This window comes from Lepidochelys kempii, chromosome 25, assembly GCF_965140265.1.
Source record: "Lepidochelys kempii isolate rLepKem1 chromosome 25, rLepKem1.hap2, whole genome shotgun sequence".
NCBI classification, from domain to species: domain Eukaryota; kingdom Metazoa; phylum Chordata; order Testudines; family Cheloniidae; genus Lepidochelys; species Lepidochelys kempii.
This window is the reverse complement of record NC_133280.1, coordinates 9,737,864-9,762,138: the sequence shown is the minus strand read 5'-3', so window position 1 is coordinate 9,762,138 and position 24,275 is coordinate 9,737,864. Positions and strand designations below refer to the sequence as shown.

The following is a 24,275-nucleotide window of genomic DNA, read 5'->3' as shown; positions in this document are numbered from 1 at the left end:
ACACTATTGTATCAACTTTATAAATGTTTATGTAACTTTACCTGCAAGCTAATGTTTGTATACCTGGCTGAATGGGTGAGCTGAAAGATGTTTCCTGTAGGAATGTTTCCTGTATGAACTAAAAATCAATGTTGAAACAAAGCAGGTAACAGGTCTGCATTAGACCTGAAGTACTTTAAATCCTACCAGACTCTCTCTGTGGAAGATGAGTGACCAGTTGGTAAGCTAGATATGTACTTAAGCTGTTTTCCATTACAATTTGTTTTCTCTAATGTTTTTGTTCTAAATAAATAGTACTTTGCTCTGTGAAAGCTGATTGGCCACTGATTAACCCTGTCATTGTCCCTGAGAGAACAGGCTTGCAGGTGCTGCGGTAAAGCTAAGTCTGCTGAGAAAATCACAGTGAATTGCAGGAGTCTGCAGCCTAAGGCCTAGGTCTAGAGGGAGAAAAATCATGGGACTCTGCCCCAAGAAAGATGGCAGCTAGAGGCGGAGACTTCAGTGGGATGGCTTTGAGGAGGCCACAAGGAGGTCAGAGGCGCAGTTAACTCAGGAACTAGGACGGGTTATGCTTTAAGTGAGCAGATAGCAGCACCCACACAACTTCAAAATTTCCAAGCTGCTAAGCCATAGCAATCCTAGACTACCCCGCTGAGGGGGTAAAGCAGTCTCTATGCATACTCTGCTTTCCATATTTTATTATTATTATTATTATTATTTTTTTTTTTTTTACCTTTTGTGCTAAAAACCCACCAAGGATCTGTCATTTTACACTACATGCAACCAAGTTATGGAGAGAAGGCATCCATCACTGTCACAGTTTTGCAGAAATGTAACTCTGCTCAGTGGAACATAAAACATCCATGTCTAAAGTGCCACATTTAAGATTTAGGGACGGTTTATGAAGGCGTATTATCAACTGGCTAAGATGGTCTGTAATCACTTTCTCTTTTTGTCCCAGGAATGGCTTGGGGGATCACAGTCCAGTCCTACACCCTGTAGGAAATAGCACACTGGCTTATGTGCAGCACAAGGCCCTGATACTTTGAAATGAAGCCATCTTTTTGGTGACCAGGTCCAAAAGACAAAACACAAAGGCCCTGCCTACGGAACACCTGTTTATGGGTTTCCCATCCCAGGATGATACTTCCATCATTACTATAACTTAGGGGAAGAATTTGGAAGTACTTTCCTAATTGCAGATCAGGCTTTTTCATAGGATAGCACAAATCATTGTATACCAAAGGAACACAACCACATTGTTGTAGGGTTTGACCTGTGACCACAGGTACCTTATGGAACAGATTGCCTCACATGGAGTTATATATCATTGGTATCACAAATACCACTGCAGCCAATCAGGACAACGCTTCATAAAGGTGGCCCCACTTTTCCAGTGATGTAGGGGAAGTCATGCTGTGCAGAGGACGCCATTTTGTACAGCAGGTCTGCTGCATGGGCGGATGTGTTCAGGGGCCCGAAGGAATCTTCCTGTGAGCCATCAGTTGGACCAGACTCAAATCTGCCAATGGGTAACGTGTAACCAAAGTATGTGACAAATAACCAGCCCATGGAAAACCTATGTTTTGTTGGGTATCATGCCAAAAACTATTATAATCAGTCAATTATAATTATAAAACCTGTGTAGGATGTTTTTTCGTTATGTGAATTAAACAAACAAGGAAGAAAATTGGAAAAAAACTAATTCCATCATTAGCAACTATGAAAACCTTCAAACTCTGGCTGTCAACAGGGCTTGAACCTTCACGATCCCCAGGGAAGACCTCTAACTCCTGAAGTTAAAAGAGCATTTTATCGTCTATAATCACCAAATTGTTCAGATGGGGGAAACGAATTCCTGTTCTGAGCAGGTATGCAGCTTTGACTGTTGCATAGGGTGAAACCACCTCAAGAATACCTCGCCTCACTGCTCCCCCTCCACATACAGGCATACACATACTTTTCTAGAAAACAGTCTTGGAAGCAAACTCTACCAAGCCTGACATGCTTTTCAGTTTAGGGTGTATACTGGCACCTCTTCCAATAAAACAAAAACAACTCTCTTATGGTGTACATAGAACGCTCATTTACGATACAATGAATTGGCCACAGTATCTTCTGGCATTACTAGCATCTAGTATGTACTTTGTATTAACCTCTTTTCAGAGGCTAAGAAGCTAAAGTTCATTTGGTGTACCTTCAATTGCAAGAATTTGGCAGACAGAGAGAGAGTCTGTGCACAAATAAGGCAGGCAGTAGACTAGGCATATATCTGAAAAAGGCAAAAGATAGCACAGACAACCAAAGCTCTTTTGAAAACCATGCAATAAATGAAGTACTCCAAATTCTTTCAGTCGGAATCTACATCCACTTGCAGATATTTTCAAAGCAGCATGAGGGACTGGTGAGTTACTGAGAACACACAAGATCTGAATCCTTATGCATAATTCTCCTCTCTGAGCCACCCGGTGAAAACCTTGCACCTGTCACCACGGAACCAAGCTGGAAGAAAATTAGGAGCACTTCTGTCAGGAAAGACAAATGATTAAACAAACTGGAGCCAGAAATCAGGACAGGCAGTTTGGAAGGAGTCTGCTCCAACTACACTGTCACAAAAGGCAGCCTTCATTTTAAAGTGTTTCTTGTACACATGGCTAAGGATTGGGGGGTGGGGGGGAGAAGATAGAGAAAAGAGAGAGAGGAAGTAATGAATACTAGTGTTTAGAAGAAAGAAAAGGAGGACTTGTGGCACCTTAGAGACTAACCAATTTATTAGAGCATGAGCTTTCGTGAGCTACAGCTCACTTCATCGGATGCATACCGTGGAAACTGCAGCAGACTTTATATATACACAGAGAATATGAAACAATACCTCCTCCCACCCCACTGTCCTGCTGGTAATAGCTTATCTAAAGTGATCATCAGGTTGGGCCATTTCCAGCACAAATCCAGGTTTTCTCACCCTCCACCCCCCACACAAATTCACTCTCCTGCTGGTGATAGCCCATCCAAAGTGACAACTCTTTACACAATGTGCATGATAATCAAGTTGGGCCATTTCCTGCACAAATCCAGGTTCTCTCACCCCCTCACCCCCCTCCCAAAAACCACACACACAAACTCACTATCCTGCTGGTAAAAAGAAAAGGAGGACTTGTGGCACCTTAGAGACTAACCAATTTATTAGAGCATTATGCTCTAATAAATTGGTTAGTCTCTAAGGTGCCACAAGTCCTCCTTTTCTTTTTGCGAATACAGACTAACACGGCTGTTACTCTGAAACTAGTGTTTAGAAGGTATTTAAAAAGGCATCGGGGTGGAGGGCAGTAAAAGGGAAGGGCACTGAGAGGAGAAAAAGTCATTCCTCTCCCAGCACTGCCAAGGTAATTTGCTCCTGGAATAGATGGCATTAATATATTACCCATGCATCAATACTATCAAGCAGGTAGCACTCCTCTCCGATTTCTCCTGCCATGAGGCCATCTACCATACAGAGAGACACAAAATAGCAGACTAGCTGAAGATGAATCATCTCCAACTACACCACTGGAAAAGCAGCAGCAGCAAAAAAAAGTTTTATTTCTAAGGGCCTTGGGGAGGTGAGCAGAGTGGGCAGGAATATTGGGGCCCTGCTCAGTGAGCAAATGATTTAACCAAGGTAGACAGGAGTGCCGCAAGTAGAGAGAACAAGCATCTCAGCTGTAGTGACATCAGTTTAACGTGAACATTCATCATTTCCAAGGAGCCATGAGCACAAGGTTGTTCAATATGGACTCACTGTCACCCTGAAGGCAAGGGAAAAAACTCTCAGCCTGTGCTCACCCACCCATCCCTCTTACTTGCCTGACCACCACACCACCCTTTTCCCACACACACCCCTCAAGCACATCCACTGCATGCTCCAAGGGAAGACGAACAGGACAGAGACATGAGATGACTCATTTCCCCCGAAGCACATTTACTGTGAAAGAATAAAGATGCATTTAAATTACATTTGTAATCGTTTTCTAGGATTCCCACGGAGTTTGAGTTAGATTCCTGTCACCAGCAGGAAAAAGCCACAGGGATAGAGATGTTTGGAACTATGAATTTCTTTTACAACAGGAAGCCAAGTAAGTACTCTCATTCTTTGAATGGTTAAAGCTGCTCTCACTTGCTAAAAGAAGGGGGAACAGGGAACCACAAAGAGAGTGCTAGTTTTAAATCGAGCATTCAACATTCATTTAGAGTTACATGACATATGCACTGGCCCAGATTCCAGCACAAAGAGCACCTGCAGCCAGTCTCACCAATCAGGAGCATGAAAATGCTTTTCAATCTCAAAGCACATCTGATCTCAGTAACTTACGTAAGTTACTATCCAGAAGGTAACTTGTTTCCCAAACTGGCTGCTCTATTTTAACTGGCATACTCATCAAGGATTCTAGCTTTGTATTTGGGCTTTCAACAGGCTCAAAACAATGGGGATTTGAGTTCTGGGGAAGTAGGAGGCCTATGAAAAGACAACCTGTAACTTACCTTCTCCCCCCCCCAGCCAAGTGGAAGTAAAGAGACAAGCAGTATTAATAATACTCAGAAGTACCTAGCATTCAGGGTATAACTACACTGCAGTTAGCCCAGGCACTCAGTTAGCCTCGCTCAAGTACAAGCATTCTCATAGCAGAACCATAGTCATATTATTTCTGTACTTGCACATGTGTGTCTGTGGGCATATCCCATGGTTCTTTGGGCTGAGGCACTGTAGGATTCTTTCCCAGTCAACCTTGTCAACTGCAGAAAAATCTGCCTGTCTCTCAGGAGGATTTGTGGGAAGGGCACTGGAGAACTACCAGCACCTGAGCGATCTTGCCTGCACCCTCACTGAAAAGTGAGTGGGTTCCAGCCCAAGCTAAAACATGGCTTGGCCTTCAACCCACTCTGACATACCAGAGTATACTCCAGACTAATGAGTAGCTATGTCACTCCTGCCCTGTAACCTAGGGAGCCTTTTACAATGCCTTGCCTCTGAAGCCTCCAACTTGGACTGCTCACAAACAGCCTCCAGCATGTAAGTCACTCCCAGCTATGTCTGTGTTTGTGCAGCAGCCAGCCAGCCACACCTCGGATCTTACCAGCCTTAACAATTACCACAAGGTGACCCCAACACACTCCCAGTCCCAGATTTTCCCCTAGAAATGTATGCCCTATACTGCCCAGCCCTCTCCTGGACAGTACAAATATATTAAGTCTATTATTCCTTTAAGGGAATAATATGCACACAGCTTGCTACCCAGACACTTCAATTTGAACGTATTGGATTAGATAAAACAATAAAACAAGTTTATTAACAGCAAAGAGATAGATTTCAAGTGAGTACAAGTAATGATGAGGCATAAAACTCAGAAATTATTGCAAGAAAAATAAAGATAAAACACTTACTGGTGCCTAATATCAGGGGGTAGCCGTGTTAGTCTGTATCCACAAAAACAACAAGGAGTCTGGTGGCACCTTAAAGGCTAACAGATTTGTTTGGGCACAAGCTTTCGTGGGTAAAAAACCCCACTTTTTCAGGTGCATGGAGTGAAAATTACAGATGCAGGCATTATTATACTGACACATGAAGAGAAGGGAGTTACCTCAAGTTGAGAACCAATGTTGACAGGGCCAGTACAATGTTGTTGACAGGGCCAGTACAGTGTTGGTCCTGTCAGCACTGGTTCTCCTCTTCTGAGGTAACTCCCTTCTCTTCATGTGTCAGTATAATAATGCCTGCATCTGTAATTGTCACTCCAGGCATCTGAAAAAGTGGGGTTTTTTTACCCACGAACGCTTATGCCCAAATAAAACTGGTGCCTATCAAACTACATTAGATTAAAAATAAATTTCTCTCACTACATGCTTTCAGCAATCTTACTGACCAAACTCTTTAGGTCAGGACCCATCCCCCAGAGTCCAATGGCTGCTTCCTTTCTCCCTTCAGGTGCCATGCATCCGATGGGCAGGGGAACAAAGAGGGTGTCTTGGGGTATTTGCCCCTGCTTTCTATAGTTTCAGTCCATCTCTTGAAAAACACTTCCATTTGGGAGCAAGGCAACAAGCAGCCTGTGTGGCAGGAGACTCCATGCTATTTCTTTGCTAAGATGTAGATTTTTGCCCCTGGCCCCTTTCCTGTCAAAGAATGGCCACTTAGCAGATAATGGTCCATCAGCCTTGTTTACACCAGGCTGAGGAGTCAGCTTGTCCTTTGTCTCTGAGGAACTGGTTTGGCCACTCCCCAGACTTATCTGGAAAACACTTTTAGTCATGATTTCTGCTTGTGTTTATAACTTCACATATAACCCTGCTAAGTGCATTTTGCCATGATGTTACTGATAAACAAATTATGACTTTTTAAAATGATGCATTACAAGGCATATTTTGTACACAGATTATCACAATAGCGCATAGGGTGTAAACACAGGGGTATATTCTGTCATACCCCTGCTTCCAGTTATGCAAGCAAACATGGATTCAAAGAGCAAATAAGCATATCCTTGAGCACTGTGTGCGGATATTAGAAGACATTGGGTAAAAAAATACATGTGTGAGTATGGATTAAGATTACATGGTAAACACCTCAGATCTGGAAGGAGCTGTACCAACATTAATTTTCACAACTCTGCGGTATCTAACACAATGGTACCGCATTCAGTGAATTACACTACAACTAACAAGAAGTTCAACACACACACAACTTAACATCTAAGGGCCAGATTCCAAAGTCCATACTCAGTATCTAACAAGGCAAGTCTTCTGCTGACTTTAATGAGAGTTTTGACTGAGCAAGGATGTACATTTTTATTCCTGATCAACTATCACAGTTTCAGGGTAACTGCACCTGTATTCCCCCTCTGGAGCCCCTTGAAGAAGGTCACCCATTCAAGGTTTCCCACTCCCAGCGGTCACCTCTCCTGGGCAAAGACCCTCATCTCACCCCCTCCTGACTGGGGTTTTAAGGCCGCACAAAAGTTCTACAGTAATGATGGCAATCTCCATTTGTCATGCGTATTTTGCCATTGAAACTCCATGAACTTCACATCTACATTGCAACACACTGCTCTAGCCAGAGAGGCAGACTTTACAAAAGGAAAAGTTCTGATCCATCCCAGACTTGCTTAAGACATATGCAGTCCTCCCATGAATGGCTGGGAAACATGAATGATTAAGAACACTAGGGTTTTTCCTCCTAACTCTCACCAACTGGAACACAATCTTCGTAAATAATGCTCCAAGAAAGAGCTACTCCCACTGAAGCCATCAGCAAGGAGCCACCTATCCAATTAAAGTGTCCACAATTTATGTGCTCCTTGAACTGAGAGGACCAAGGTTTTGTTTGGTGACAGTCATCTTAGGAACTGTTCTTTTTGCTTTATGTCCACACTTATTGGCTGACCCTCCAGTATCACCTTCTGAGGCAATTCCAATGGAGTGACACCAGCTGACACAACTGTAAGGCAGATCTGTGAAAGAATTTTTGATAATCTTGTAATGTTAAGCCTCCACTCCGCCACATGAACGACTGGATCTGGTGGACTCTTGTGTAACAGAGAAGCAAAGAATAAGCTGCAGAGAGCCCATTCTTCACGTAGCTATTTACTGCAACCACAAAGCACCTTCAACACTATAAATCAGAGGGTTAGTGAGACAGAGAAAGACCAGGAGATCATGTCAAGCTAGATCTCAGGAATCAACTGGGTCAGGGGCAGCTTTCCATTCCAGAAGGCCTGCCCATCTCCTCTGGGCCCTTCAGTAATCACCCAGAGCAGGCAAATTCATTACCAAACAGAAGAACAAAGTCTTCAAAATCACCAAAAGGAATCTGGTTTACACTGTACAGTAATTAAGTTTGAAGTAAACCAGGCTAAGTATTAGAAAAGGCCTCTCCTTTTAAAAACTGAGTGCTGAATTGAGAAATCTCAGATGGGCTGCAATCTTCACTGATCCCCCTCAGAATGGTGTAAGAAAAGGCACCCTCATTCTGCTTTAAAAAGGTAAATATTCTTCCTCTGATAACAGAAGGCTCGCAAAGCAATCTCAACAGCTCTGTAACAGGGTGGCTTGACCTTAAGGGCCGGAAGGCCAGCAGCAAGCCTGCTTTGATTACGAAGGAGCCACACCTGGGAGAGATGAGGTGTCTTCTCTGTAAAGATCAGCAGGAAGCTGCAATGAAGTGGGGAAATGCTCAGGGATCAGAGACTGCTAGACATGAGCAGGCTTCAGCAGAGTCCTGGGAGTTAGGACTGAGGGCACATCTTCACTAGCAACGTTAGGCAGCGCTTTAACTTGGCTGTGTACTCACGGCATCAGCCACTGGTGCACTGTCTACACTTGCACTTTACAGCGCCGAAACTTGCTCCACTCAGGGAGGTGTTTTCTCACACCCCTGAGTGAGAAAGTTGCAGCGCTGTAAAGTGTCAGTATAGACAAGCCCTGAGACACCAGCCAGGTAGGCCTAGTCTGACAAAGCAGGAAAGGCCCCAGGCGGGAAGCCTTGGGAGGAGGACGAGAAACTTTTGTTTTGTGTGGACTTTCGGAAGGACTTCGTTCTGAGATTTTGAGTTTTGTTTGGCGTTTATTTCATATTAATAAACCTATCCCCCCAAGGAGGGAACAAGCCTGGGTGAAGTTTTATTTGAACAGTCCAAGAGCGAAATTGAGGCAGGCTGCCTACAGTGTGACCCCAGGCCACACTTTCAAATTATTCCTGCCAACTCCACAGGAATTATATTAACGGGAAACTAAACCCACCTTCTTTAATAAAATCCACATACACCAGTGTGCCAAATAAGCAATGCTTCAGCTGGCATATCCCTAACTTCTTGCCCTGCTTTATTTCACAGTGCCTTTGTTGTACATTGCACTTTATAGACAAGATCACTAATATCCAGGCACTTAAAATCTAAATTAGACATATCGATGACAAATGGCAAGCCATGGTGAAAAAGATTCAAGAGCAGTAAACTATGGGAAAGAAATACTGCTCCAAAAAGAAAAAAAGAGTACTAGTGGCACCTTAGAGACTAACCAATTTATTTGAGCATAAGCTTTCGTGAGCTACAGCTCACTTCATCGGATGCATTCAGTGAAAATACAGTGAGGAGATTTATATACACACAGAACACGAAAAAACGGGTATTATCATACACAATTTGTGAGAGTGATGGGTCATCCTTCAGGATAGGTTGTAGATCCTTGATGATGCGTTGGAGAGGTTTTAGTTGGGGGCTGAAGGTGATGGCTAGTGGCGTTCTGTTATCTTTGTTGGGCCTGTCCTGTAGCAGGTGACTTCTGGGAACTCTTCTGGCTCTGTCAATTTGTTTCTTCACTTCAGCAGGTGGGTATTGTAGTTGTAAAAATGCTTGAGAGAGATCTTGTAGGTGTTTGTCTCTGTCTGAGGGGTTGGAGCAAATGCGGTTGTATCGTAGAGCTTGGCTGTAGACGATGGATCGTGTGGTGTGGTCTGGGTGAAAGCTGGAGGCATGTAGGTAGGAATAGCGGTCAGTAGGTTTCCGGTATAGGGTGGTGTTTATGTGACCATCGCTTATTAGCACCGTAGTGTCCAGGAAGTAGATCTCTTATGTGGACTGGTCCAGGCTGAGGTTGATGGTGGGATGGAAATTGTTGAAATCATGGTGGAATTCCTCAAGGGCTTCTTTTCCATGGGTCCAGATGATGAAGATGTCATCAATGTAGCGCAAGTAGAGTAGGGGCATTAGGGGACGAGAGCTGAGGAAGCGTTGTTCTAAGTCAGCCATAAAAATGTTGGCATACTGTGGGGCCATGCGGGTACCCATAGCAGTGCCGCTGATTTAAAGATATACATTGTCCCCAAATGTGAAATAGTTATGGGTGAGGACAAAGTTCAGCCACCAAGTTTGCCGCGACATTATCGGGGATACTGTTCCTGATGGCTTGTAGTCCATCTTTGTGTGGAATGTTGGTGTAGAGGGCTTCTACATCCATAGTGGCCAGGATGGTGTCTTCAGGAAGATCACCGATGGATTGTAGTTTCCTCAGGAAGTCAGTGGTGTCTCGAAGATAGCTGGCAGTGTTGGTAGCATAGGGCCTGAGGAGGGAGTCTACATAGCCAGACAATCCTGCTGTCAGAGTGCCAATGCCTGAGATGATGGGGCGTCCAGGATTTCCAGGTTTATGGATCTTGGGTAGCAGATAGAATGCCCCAGGTTGGGGTTCTAGGGGTGTGTCTGTGCAGATTTGTTCTTGTGCTTTTTCAGGGAGTTTCTTGAGCAAATGCTGTAGTTTCTTTTGGTAACCCTCAGTGGGATCAGAGGGTAATGGCTTGTAGAAAGTGGTGTTGGAGAGCTGCTAGCAGCCTCTTGTTCATATTCCGACCTATTCATGATGACAACAGCACCTCCTTTGTCAGCCTTTTTGATTATGATGTCAGAGTTGTTTCTGAGGCTGTGGATGGCATTGTGTTCTGCACGGCTGAGGTTATGGGGCAAGTGATGCTGCTTTTCCACAATTTCAGCCCGTGCACATCGGCGGAAGCACTCTATATAGAAGTCCAGCCTGTTGTTTCGACCCTCACTGAGTGTTACCAAAAGAAACTACAGCAGTTGCTCAAGAAACTCCCTGAAAAAGCACAAGAACAAATCCGCACAGACACACCCCTGGAACCCTAACCTGGGGCATTCTATCTGCTACCCAAGATATGTCCACATATCTATTCAGGGGACACCATCATAGGGCCTAATCACATCAGCCACACTATCAGAGGCTCGTTCACCTGCACATCTACCAATGTGATATATGCTATCATGTGCCAGCAATGCCCCTCTGCCATGTACATTGGTCAAACTGGACAGTCTCTACGTAAAAGAATAAATGGGCACAAATCAGATGTCAAGAATTATAACATTCATAAACCTGTTGGAGAACACTTCAATCTCTCTGGTCACTCGATTACAGACCTAAAGGTCGCAATATTACAACAACAAAAAGACTTCAAAAACAGACTCCAACGAGAGACTGCTGAATTGGAATTAATTTGCAAACTGGATACAATTAACTTAGGCTTGAATAGAGACTGGGAGTGGATGGGTCATTACACAAAGTAAAACTATTTCCCCATGTTTATTTCCCCCCCTCCCCCCACTGCTCCTCAGACCTTTCTGTTAACTGCTGGCAATGGCCCACCTTGATTATCACTACAAAAGGTTTTCTCCTGCCAATCCCCACCCCGCTCTCCTGCTGGTAATAGTTCATCTTAAGTGATCACTCTCCTTACAATGTGTATGATAACACCCATTGTTTCATGTTCTGTGTGTATATAAATCTCCTCACTGTATTTTCCACTGAATGCATCCGATGAAGTGAGCTGTAGCTCACGAAAGCTCATGCTCAAATAAATTGGTTAGTCTCTAAGGTGCTACTAGTACTCCTTTTCTTTTTGCGAATACAGACTAACACGGCTGTTACTCTGAAACCTGCTCCAAAAAGAGCACCTTTTCCAAAGAAAGGTAGGCTATATATATTTTTGTATGTAGTCTTGACTATATTTTTTAAAAAAGGAAACAGGCAAGTAGGAGAGCTGGAGTGGAGATGTGTGATGGAAAGCTAACCAGGAGGAGATGAAGGCTACTTGTACCAGCACATAAAAGTAGGACTCAGGCAGACAGAGCAGCTTGACCCCATTTTATACTGAGACAGATAATTCTAAGACTGTCTTTGGAGTAAATGGGAGATGAAATGAAGCTATGAAAATGCCAGCCTGCAGTAACATAGATGTTATCAGCCTCTAGTGTCTGCTATTAATATAATAAGGAACATAAGAAATTGCTCCCATCCACCTATATCCAGTCAGGTTTGCAAAAGAAATAGAAAAGCTGACCTGTGATACGCACATGAATTTCTTGAGTAACTGCAGGTTCAGTTCCTGAATAAGAGAAGACTATAGGTATAGGCTGTTTAGGGGGTTCTAGCTGGACAATGTAAAAATGCAGGCTATAAAAAGGGTTATTAGTAGTGTACTTGATTAAACCATATCTTCTTATAAGCTTTACTGATTGACAGAGGCCTTGTACAGATGACAACCAAAAGCAAAAATGCAGAATGAGACTGCAGCCTTATATATCAAAACTACACATTACTAGGAAGAGAACATCAGTTGCTTTATTTCAGCCATAAGACCTCCTGGACAGTATTAAACAGAAAAACCAAACAAAACAGAATTAACTGAAGACCACTACCTCAAGGGCCAAGGTTCATGAGAAGATGCTGGAGGGGGCAAAAACGGGAGAGGGTATGAAGTATTTCCTCGTATAATCTCCATGTTTAACAGTCTTCCTACAAACATTGACTACTAGCGTACAAAGAACAAACAGTCACACTCAAATAAAAAGGCAATACCATTATTAAGTTATGGATCTAAACAAGGGAATTCAGAGCGCAAGCTGACAGCTGAAATGTTGTGCCCGCCCTCAAACAAAACCATTCAATATTATCCCCTTAGCAATCTTTCCACACAGTAAATACGAACTGATTAATACAACCCAGCTCCAAAAACATTAGAATCTTGAAAAGTAACACTTCCTGCAGGAGTTAGATCTCTCCACGTGACATACCAAGGAATCTAGAAGTGGCTGGGAAGGCCTGGTGATAGTGCTCCATGCTGACATACATGAGTCTAAAGATTGATGTCAGATTTCTACCCCACTCCATAGGCCAGTAGAGCCACTGGGTTCCATAAAAACACCCAGAAACAACCTGCAGTGCTCAACTTCAGCTCTCCGTATTGAAATGGCATTGGCAGGCTCTGGCAGGTTCCATTCAAGCCTTCTTGACTGGAAGGATGATGGCTGCAACACAATCTCTTGAGTACAGGTTGAGGCATTTACAGGGATAATGTGATGATTTGGAGATCTATGTACATCTTATGGATTCTGACTGATTTTATGAACTCTATGTCTAATTCCAACCCCCAGTGTGTAATAAGCAAGCCTTGGGCTGATAAGGACCACATCACATATCACACCTCTTGTCCGAAACAACAAAAGTAGTCATTAACAGTTTAATAACTGCTCTGGCAGGACAATGGGTATACTAAAGAGGGTGCTTAACCTGGGAGAATCCGGTTATTCTTGGTGGTATATATGGAGGGGGTTTGGAGCAGGAATTTTGCCCAGAAGAGGCAACAAAGAAACCTGATGTTAATGCTAGTATCTCAAGACTCAGACAAATTACACTTGGGACAACTGTGATGAACAAAGGAGGCATGCTTTCATAGCACAAGGGACCTTTTTGGAGTACTAGACCACCCAGGAGCTGGAGGACACTGATTACAGAGGTCAGACCGAGACTCTGTATTCCAGAAGAGAAGCCATATGCAGGAATGGGATCCTGGACTCCTCAGACTCCCAAAGAACACTGCAGACTGGTGAGGAAACTGAAGCAGAGATTTGCATGCAGGTTATCTTTACTTAGTACAAGAGAGAAACAGATTGAGACAAAATAAAGAGTAATTCTGTTAGAAACCTTTGCAAAGACTGTGGTAGCTGAAGCAAACAGACATGTCCCTGAAGAGGTAAACCCTAAGCTAGAGCGCCCGCAAGATTGGAGCTCTGGAAAGGAAGTTATTAAGCAACTGGGGAGTCTGGAGGCACTGGCACTAGCTTCATGACGAGGCGGTTGGACCCCAAGTATCATCTCTAGGAAGGGAGTGCTGGAAAGAATGAGGGTGCATCTACTTGGCAGCTGGAGATGTAATTTCCAGCTTGGTTAGACATACCTGCACTAGCTTTGATTGAGCTAGCACACTAAAATAGCCCAGCCACCGCAGCACAGCAGGTTAGCCTCCCAAGTACGTACCTTGGTTCCCAGACAAGCCTGTACTCTGCAGCAACGACACTGCTGCTTTTAGCACATTCGCTCAGTCAACACTAGCACAGGTACGTCTACTTCCAGCAGCAGTGCAGACGTACCCGGAGAGTGCGCCAAGAATCCCAGAGTCAGAGGCAGTGACTGAACTCAGTTCAGACTCAGGAAAGCTTAAAAGCACAAAGTAATCACTCCCTAAACTGGGTTACCGGCTTGGAATCATCCTCTCATTAAGCTCTGCTGCAGAAGGCAATCGAGGTATGCATGATAGGAACAATTTCCCTACTTTGAGAGAAGTAGTATGTTTAAAATAGCCTGTTAAGAGGTTTCAGATACTACTTTAACTATGTCAAGGAAACAAAACACCTCTCTAGATGCCTGTGAACCAAGGTCGCTGACCCCTCATTTTCATTCCTTTAATTGTCATGTTCATGTTAACCGACTAGGAAGCAAAATCAATCCATGGTTTTCTCTCGCGTACATTTCTGATTTTAATCATGCTTTTTAGCCAGGTCAAAAGACAGACATTTTGTAACTGAGTACCCCCAGACACCATGATGCTGGGGACACGTACATCTCTACCAGCAGATAGATTATATATGTAGTGTAAATGGATCCAAAGGCAAGAATCACAACAAAAGAATGGAGAGAGAATGATTCCAGAAGATGTAAGCAAGTCAGGAAAACTGATCAAAAAGAAAGACTTGGAGGAGAGGTGGTGGGAATTGTCAGTAACATCACAACACTGGCATCACTTCTATGCAAGAGAGAGACAGCAAGAACTGGGAACAGCAACGAAGTCTGAAATACTTTTGGTAATGCAAAAGAAAATGTACACACAACAACAACGGGCTTTTGCACCCATGATTTCATCAGCATGTTATGAGGCAGGATTTTGAAGTCTTTCCTGTTGTTTTATATGCAAAAAAGGCTAAAAATTATTCCAGTAGGTCAGTGGATAACAGCCACCAAGTAACCACCCTCGATAGAAATTGGTCCTGAGGATTTATACACCTCTCGAGACAGAAAGGTGTTTGCCAGGTATTGGTTTGCGATAAGTGAAAGAGGCAGAAAACAATTACTTGACAGATTACTTCCTTCAGGTCAGGTCGACTGAACACCTATTCTGATCAAAGAACTGGGAAGAAAAAAAAAAAACAAATAGGCCAGGCCTGAGGCAGAAACTACAGAATTCAGCTGACCATCCATGGTATCCTGTCTGCCAAGAATCAGGACCTGAACCTGGGACACAGTAAGCAGATACAGGAGAGAGATTCAATATGGACCAACATGCAAAGCTGACTTGATAATCGTACTATGCACTGACCATTAGCTTAGTTAAGGCAAGGATTTCTTGGACAAATTGCTAATATGGTAATGGGCTGTCTATCAATGACTAGCTGACAGATAACAGTTCACATCTCTAATACTAAATATTCCTGTTCATCTACAATTATACACCCCTCTAGTCATTTTGACTATTTCCCATGTTCACCTCAGAAACATTTAATTTCCACTGGGTTCTTTAAAAAATTCATGCTGTAGCAGCAAACTAGCCACTTAAATGCCCATCAGACCAACTTCTAATTGAATCTTTAAAAAAAATCCAACAACCAGTGTTTACTAGCTTTAGCTACAAGTTTACATAGATGTAACACATATCTATAATTAGTTGCCTATGCAATTTTACAGCCACTGCCGAAGTGTTGATTTTCTGTGAACGTTGATGCTTGTCCTACAATTACAGCAGAACTAGTTTCTAGTAAGCCGATCATTAAACTCTGCTCTGGCTAGAATGCATTTTTGCAGTCTAGACAGGTCCTCCTGTAGTTAGCAGTACTTTCTATCTACCTGGCAGATAATTAGTGCTACTCTATGTAGGTTTTTCTAAGGTCACCCATCACTGCAGTATATGATCACCTTCTTATTGTATGTCATTAACATCTTTCCTTCCATCCACAGCTCTAAGCAGAGCAAAATCTATGCTCTGAGTCCCCAATGTCAGAGCATATGGGAAAAAAGAGCACTGTCCATCTGGCTAGTTGCAAAAGGCCTGTTATTGACTTCCTGTGTTGTGGTAAGGACAGGAATCAGCCCTGCTTGTTGCAACCTGGAGAGAGGAGAGATGGAACTAGGTTGACTTTCTTTTTTATGAAATAATATTCTGTACTTCCACAGTGTCATTTCTAAGCACTTTAAGAACTATGATAATGACTTGGGAAAAAATCACTCTGGTATTAGCAAATATAATCCAGCTATGTCTGACAGCAAAAAACAAAACAAATGAACAAAATCAGAATAGCTGCTTTAGTCAACTCATTTAAAAACCCTGTGCTATTTAACCAGAAAAACACAGTCCAGGATTTTTCTTTCATCATGAAAAGCGCAGGCAATCTGAGTTTACACATAACACAACCATCTGATATTTCATTAAATCCTTCTTTAACTTAAAAAGGAGATATCAATGAACTTATTGCCCACATACCATAACAGAGCTCACACCTCATCTGGAATCCCCTACCATGGTAACAAATGGTTAACACACACACATATGCAAATCATGATTTTGGAAATATTAAATGGAATCCTGTAAACAGAGAAGTGTCACCTGGTGCAATGGAAATAAACTGGGCATCTCCTTCCACTCTCCAACTTTTTCCCCAAATCTGCTCAGAACTCTCTATGCTGTTTGTTCAGTAATTTCACGCTATGCCGCTTAACAATGTGAGCATGGAGGCTCAATCTAAAACTGCACTTCCCAAATGTCACTTGTTTGTGAACACATGGCTGAGCTTAAAATTGCTTTTAATATTAGAGCAGTGCCCGGTGGCACCGCTGTAGTTAAGGGTTTGTCAAAATGTCCATGATTAAAACCCCATTTTCTGGGGTTTATAACTCCAGGAACATTTACTACAGACTGAAACTTAGTATATACCGGGTTACAGCAGACCTGAACACTATTTTTTTTTAAATTTCAAATCAAATTTACTTAGCCATTTATTTATTTATTTATTTATTAAGTCTGATGTATACAAAACTTATTTAAGACCTTTTGTGGGTTTTAGGCTTTTCTTATTGCTCCTTTAACTCCAAAACTCAATCTCAGAGTTATGGCTTCCATTCCACCCTTCCTTACTCTGCAGAGCCCAGATATAAACAGAATATGGCTTCGTCTACAACCTCAATAAATAATCTGACATCTAACAGGGTGCAAACAACCTAGGGTAGGGGTTTAGCTATTTGAGTGGGGAAAGAGGAGAGCGGAGGTAACTACACAAGATCTCCATAATCCCATAGTAGCTGGATGTTTAGCTGGATGTTTCTGATGTAAAGATCTGCATTTGATTAAATGTCAGCATTGACCAAATTATTGTTAAGATTTGGAATTTATACCCCATGGAGATCTATCTGTAAGAAGTTTTTTCTTTAAGTTTCATAGCATTACACTAGCACTGGTGCGAACTATGGTAAAAACCCTGGCACTGGCAGGCAGCTGGCTTTTATTACCACTGTACGTCTCCTAACGCTGTTCAAAGACGGCCTGGACAATGAAAATGCACGATGAAAATGCAATGGATTTTCTATACTAGCTCTCCCACGATTCCCAACCACAGCTAGTCCGACAGTGGGAATTTTAAGAAAGCTCAGCTTGTGTAATATTTGAAATGAGATCACTCATTTCAGCTCTCTTTCCACCTTGTTGATTCAGACAGAGCACTGCATTGGATCCTATGAGAAAGTTTCTGTCATAGCCATGAGGGAGGTAAGTTTTTTAAAAAAAATTTAAGATTAATTTTTTAACTGATGCACCGTCCTCCCGAGAAGAGTTTATGACATACTGGCCAATCCCTACTCCATCTGTGCCCGGACACAAAAGGAGCTATTTAAAGCTGGGTCAATACTGTTATGAATTTCATGGCTTTTGTAGCTTTAAGACAGCCCGTTATCTTATTTTGCACTGAAACAGGTTTGCTGGGTATTATTTCAGTATAGGTTTGGTTTAATTGCACCTAAAAGATTAAAAAATGAAATTAAAGTATACTAAGTGGCTAGCTACTGTCCAGTCAATACCGCCAGAACCTCCTTCTAACATTCCTCCCAGAGCAATAGCTAACTGGCAAGTATACTAATTCTTTCATGACCTGGCCCATCTGGTAGCAAAAGCGCAAGCTCTGCAACTCCTTGGCATGTATTTTTGTGAATTTAGAATCATCACTCCTTGGAAAATTAATGGTAGTGTCTTAAAAACTGAGTTTAGGATTCATGCTTCAGGTCATAAAACTAGTTGGAGGTTAGGAATAAGTATGTCCCGTGGTATAGGATTGCTCACTTAAGCATAGTCTGAAGGTTTAAATCTCTTCCTGAAGAAGCTAGTATTGACCACCGCTAGAGACATGACCAAACTAGATGTAAAACTGATCTGTTCTGATGTGGCACTCATTCTTAAGAATGATAATTACCCCTTACCCCTTGGCTAATGACTATATTTTCTAGCGTTACATTGGTGTCTAATCCCAGCCTAATCTGAATGAGTGTGCCTACATCTATGGCTCTCATTCACCAGCACCCCACTACAAGACTAAAAGCAGAGTCAAACTGATAGAGGGAAACAAGCACTGATCACAATGTGACAAGACAAGACAGCACTGGCTGATGAATTCTCTTCATGCCCTGAGGTATATCAGCACTCAGTGGAATTCCCATCAAGCGGCCTCACATCTCCGCCAAACTGTCAATAAAAAAAAACTCTGCTAAGATGTATGTTTGTGGAGTTAAGGGGAATTTATTTTAGGACAAGCACAGAGTTCAGATGTCAAATGTGTCAGCTAATAATAGATCCCCTGAGACCATGGACTGAAAATTACTGGAAAAATAAACGAGACAGGCATTTCACCTTTCAGTAGCTTAGAGGGATGGGCTTTCTGCAGGATGAGCTGCTCAGACACTGAAGATTATGGCATTTGATAGTCTCAGCCAGTCTGCCTGTGCCTGCTTAGGCAAATTCACAGAACACCGAATAGTGAGGGGAAGGCGATGTAGCAGAGAAAAGTGCTTCTTCAGGATGAAGTTAGTCACAAGCAGCTTTGGTTTCTATTTGGGCAGATGATATAAATTCAATAAAGAACAACAACTTGAAAGAAAAAAGGAGAGACGATAAACAGTAACATTTCTTAAAGCTATCATGGTTTCTGTGATTCCACAAGTTCCTGGACAGCCTGGTATTGGAGTTATGGAGAGACATCATATTCATCCTCTAGAGAGAAAGCAGTGCCTCCCATCACTCAAGAAGCAGCCACTCCTGGTAATAAATGAGCAGCATTGATTAGTTCTGAATAGAATCCTGTCTAGGAAGTCCTGACTTGGTTGGGAGGAAGATGGTTGAAGGAACTATGCCTTGAAGATGGGGATGTTAAAGTGAGAGAGCTGTCAAACATACTAATGTCCCAGGGTAGATGAAAAAAGGGTAAAAAACTTCTGTGACTACTTCTGTGACTTCACGCACCTCCTCTTACTCACAAAACACAAGTCATTTCTTAAGGAAAAGTGGACACGGTTACCTTTTCTGGACCAAACTGAACCTTCACTATAAATAAGCTACATACATTTCAGGGTCCCAATCCATGGAACAAAATATTATTTTGATCATTATGAACATTAGTGTTCAGGTATCTCCTCCAGAGTCTGAACTATGCTTTTCCTGAAGGATATGCTTGTAGTAAGCTACCCTAGGGCAGAGATTGTATTTTCCTGTGTTTGGAAAGGAACATGGCACATTTTGGGCAATAGCCCCAAACTAAACCACCATCAGCACCTGTGTAATCATTCATCCTTTTTCATAGCCTGTGGGAATGGAATCCTTAAAAGGACCAGAAATAACAGACCCCCATTCATACTTTGTACATGGCACCACCACATCTGAGCACATCACATCACATGATCTAACTACATTAAAAACACTACCCACTTAGGGCAAGATGTTGAAACACTTCTGCCATACACTAGCTCCATTCATTAGCTTGGAACGTATTTCCTTTCTGCCATTACTAAACACTCAGATAAATGAGTATCAAAACAAATGCTCCATATACTGTACCCTGAAGGCCACCAGCTCTAATTCTGGTGAGCTGTCAAAGGGAACAAGTTACACAGGAAAAGACCTTCCATTGAAGATACCCTGCAGCTTTCCCTACAGAGTTTTGTCCCAGAACCAACAGCTGCAGTACTTCAGTTGATTCTAAATGAGATAAAGAGTGAGTAAAGGGTGTTTTCAAGTATTCGGCAGTGAAAGCAAGCTGCACACTTTTTATTTATTATGCATTTGGGTACATAGCATTAGAATACAGCAGTCATGGGCTATTCTGGGATAATTTGTTCCCTGTGGAACTTAGTTGGGGTGCAGCAGAAATTTACCAAACCTATTAAAATGTCTCTTATCAACCTCCCATAAAGACCCATATACCAAAGCACCGTTCTCCACAGAATATAACGCACATCTTGCATTCAAGAACTAGGACTTTGGGATTAATTAAAATCCCCTCTCACCCTACTCCCCTATTTTGCAAGTCTTTTCTTCCCCTTCCTAGTTACTGAACTATTCAACTACAGCGGAGGACAATCAAAGGCAGCAACAAGAACAGAACACTTAACTGGTATGTGGAGAGTATATGTTCTCAGCTGGATGATATTTTCATTCTTGGGCATATCTTAATGGGCATTTCCACATTCATTTTTATTTAAATCAGCTAAAAGGTAGTAAGAACCTACTCATCCAAACAAAGACACTCACTTGCGTAGCCATTTTGCCATAGTCAATCCACCGCAGTGTGGCAAAGTTGGTGGACTCAGCGCAGTTGAAGCCGTGGTTGAATCCCGCGTGGTAGCCGTAAGGAAATGTGATCATAAACTCTCCAGCCTCTTGGGTGATCTGAGAAAAAATAAAGGAGAAAGAGATAAAACTGTGATCCCTTGGGGGATATCTGGTGGCCCCGTGGTCTGAGAACAGGGTTATAAACTTAAGGAAATCTGTGAAAAGTCAACTTTGACTCTATCCAGCTTCTATGGAGTACTTGTTTGTGTGACAAACAAAAACCCAAACTTTAGAATAAAAGCAGAGAACAGAGAACTGAAAGAGCAGCAAGTGTTTCTGCTGAAGACACATACAGGCATCGGTAGACTAATGGAAGAAGAAAGGAACTTTGCACAGAGCCCAGTCACATTAACTAGCTTCCTACACACAATGTCATCATCCATGCTTATAAATAGTTAATCCTGGTGGATAGAGGAGCAGACTCTTGGATAAAAGGTAGAACTAACCCCACTGTATTGTTTTTACAGAGATTAAAATACTTCCATAGAAAAGGATGTTAAAATGGATAGTAGCTGTCAGTGAGATCTGAATCCATGTCACTTTAAACCATTCAGTTTAAACACCATCACCTGACTCTCAGGGTAGAGTTTAAAATTATAAAATTGGTCCCAGGGTCTAGCATCCCCAATGCCCTAGAGATTTCTAGACAGTGAGTAGTTTGACTAATCGTAGCACCAAGTCTACATAAGTGCATAATCTCCAGTTGTCTAGCCATGTTAGACAGATAAGACAAAACTGTATTTTCCTCCCAAACATGCCCATAATGTTACTGCTCCCACTTGGAAATGAACCTACCTTTCATGTAGTTTAGCTTTAAACTAATGCATGACATCATTCACCCAGCCCAGCACATTAGCCTCATTCCTACCTATACATGCATAACAAGGGAAACAGAAAAAAATATACTCTATTATTTGCCTACTTATTAATGTGTACTTTGTTTTTAATTTCATCTATGTACACTATTGACTTAAGGAACTGAAGGGAGCTTAAAAGTCACAGGAAAAAAGCTTTAGAGATGGGAGCTGTAGTTGGCAAACACTCAAAATTATGTGGTTCCCACAAAAACTAGTGATTTAAAATTACTGGGGAGTAGAAAAGTGAAAAATATCTGGCTGATCAGATTTATATTATAAAGATACTTAGCACTGATATAGTGCTTTTACATTAATACAACATCTCAGGAAGGTCTGTGGTAGCATCTCCATCTTTACGATTGAGAAAGAGTCAAAATTTGATCTGACTGTCTTTTTAATACAAAAAGTATTGGCTGATCCTTTACTATAAGAGTAGTTATGTGCTATCAGTTATACTCAAGATACTTCCTATCAAGAGGAACTCATTAGTTCACAGCCTAAAAAAGGATGCCTTGATAGTAAAAGGTAGCAAGTTAAAAAAAATTCAACCTTTTGAGGCTTGATTGTGTTGAAACTCATATGATGAAATATCAAAAATCAAAAAGGAAAAAGAGGGGATGGGGGAGGGGGTGCCAACGTCAGCCAGGCTCTACAAAACCCACTTATGTTTGAAAAGCTGGAGAAAGAAAAAGATTCTCTCTGTTGCAGGTTCCCAATTCATCCCTTTAAGGCTTACTTAGCAACATCCTACTCAGAATAGTCTTTCTGGCTGTCTCAATGAACAAGGCGAACATCCTTCCAAACTTCCTACTGCACCTCAAGACTTAATCCACCACATATTAAACAAATGAAGCATCAGCCAGAAAGGAGGTGGAGGAAAGAAGTTTAAAAAGACAACGTTCAAACTGCTTGCCTTCTTCAGATCACTGAGAGATCGAAGTGTCCAATCTGGACTAAACTACACTCGAGCAGCAAACTGCAGAACACCGGTACTTAATGGCAGTCATTTGACTAGGACCCTCACCACACAAAGAAAGAGCTGTATGGTGCACACACAATACTGCTTGCAATATGAATGTCTCTTCTTGTGTATTTTATGTAATGATTTTTATTATTCTCAGCTCACTTGATGTAGGACACAAACAATGCATAGGAGAGAACTAAATTAGAGACGTATCAGAGAGGGGCAGACATGGATCAACGTCTGTGAAAGGATTCAAAAAGATATTTTTAAAGAAAGTTCCCCACTTCTAATAATGTAGCAATGCTGAGTTTGCAAAGAATTGAAACACTAACCCCTTGTCTTTTCAATACTGTTAACTGTATCAGAATAAAGACAGACTATTACGACAAAAGCTGTTCCAAGAGGCTTCTGTGGGTGAAAAACTCAAGTCCGGTCTCTACCCAGCTTCATGGAGCATCCTCCCAACCAGCCCCTTCATAAATCAAGGCAAAACTGGAGATTTCTAAATTAAGAAGGCGGAAAGATTATGTTCCTGTCAGAAAATCTACATCCTGGTGTCTTCATTTCAAGCCCACAGCGTATGTCCTCCATGTCACCGCTGTCAACATTATCCCAACAATAAATTAGAAAGCACTCAAGATGATGGATAGGCCATGTAGAAAAGTAATAACTATTGAGGGAAAGCCAGCACAAACTGCCACTCATGGAGAAAGCCCTGAATTTACTGACTTCTGCAAGAGCTTGCAGAATAAATGGAGAAATCAATAGGGGATTACAGAAATACACATTTTTAATTATTAAAAAGCTCTGCTATTGATCTGCTTTTTTTCCAGAAGTAAATACCATTACAGAGATTTATAAATGTGTGTGTATTCACTTGTTTGAAGTCTGCCCGGAATTTAGATTAAGGGATCCTGCGTTTTTGGTTATTTTTTTTTTAGAGTAAGAGAAAAAATATTTGTCTTCCCCTGTACAATACTGTACTTGAAACTGCTTCATCTGGTTAGGATTCGTCTAGAGGTGGGCTGCTCAGACTAAAAAGGATTCCCCCCCCCCACACACACACACCCACCCTTCACTGTCAAAGGCCTTTCAGCGAGTGCCTCTGTCAGAGGAGGAAAAGGGAAGCTGTTACGAAAGCATATCCCTACCCCTTTCTGCAGGTCAGGCTTCTGAGATTTAGACTGTTAAAATATCCCACCCTCCTTTAAAGGGAGAGTTCAGTCCTCGAAACGGTGCTATTCTTTATGCTGGTCTCTCTTGGCTTTTAATAAAATTCAGGGACAGACTGACTCTGCTAACACTGGCGCAAGACAGACTGCCCTCATATTTCACTGGTTTTTATATATACTCAGTAGAAAGCCTGGTCTGTCGGACACTTGCACATTTCCTTTTCTTCACAAATCAAATTATTTGGGGGAGGGGGAAAGGGGATAACAGCTAGGAAGATGGAAAAGCCCTTTCACCAAACAGTGAATTGGAAATCACTTTCCATATTATCCCTATGATCATATTGTTCAATATACCCTTCTTGGGATGAGTTTAGAGAGAGACACCCTTCTTTTACAAACTCTCTTGCAAGAACACCACTAGATATTTGCTTAGTTATTGATCAGAAACCATTCACTTAGGATGTTCTTTAGCCATTAGAGTAACTTTTGCACCAACCAGTAAGTAAACGGAAAAGCAAGCATATTGCAACTGCTTTGCGACGCAGAAGACACCATAA

General features: G+C 42.1%; 1 protein-coding gene across 5 annotated transcripts in view; it reads right to left on the bottom strand.

Annotated features, from left to right (window-relative positions):
* Nucleotides 1–24,275, bottom strand: part of KDM4B (lysine demethylase 4B) — a 178,737-nt gene that overhangs the window by 71,094 nt on the left and 83,368 nt on the right. For 4 of the 5 annotated variants that reach the window (XM_073324669.1, XM_073324670.1, XM_073324671.1 and 1 more), the window contains exon 8: nt 20,645–20,782. In XM_073324669.1, the coding sequence (XP_073180770.1) occupies nt 20,645–20,782 (138 nt within the window). Of the gene's footprint in view, nt 1–18,751; nt 18,949–20,644; nt 20,783–24,275 lie in introns of all 5 variants that reach the window. The other variant, XM_073324673.1, reaches the window with a different exon arrangement.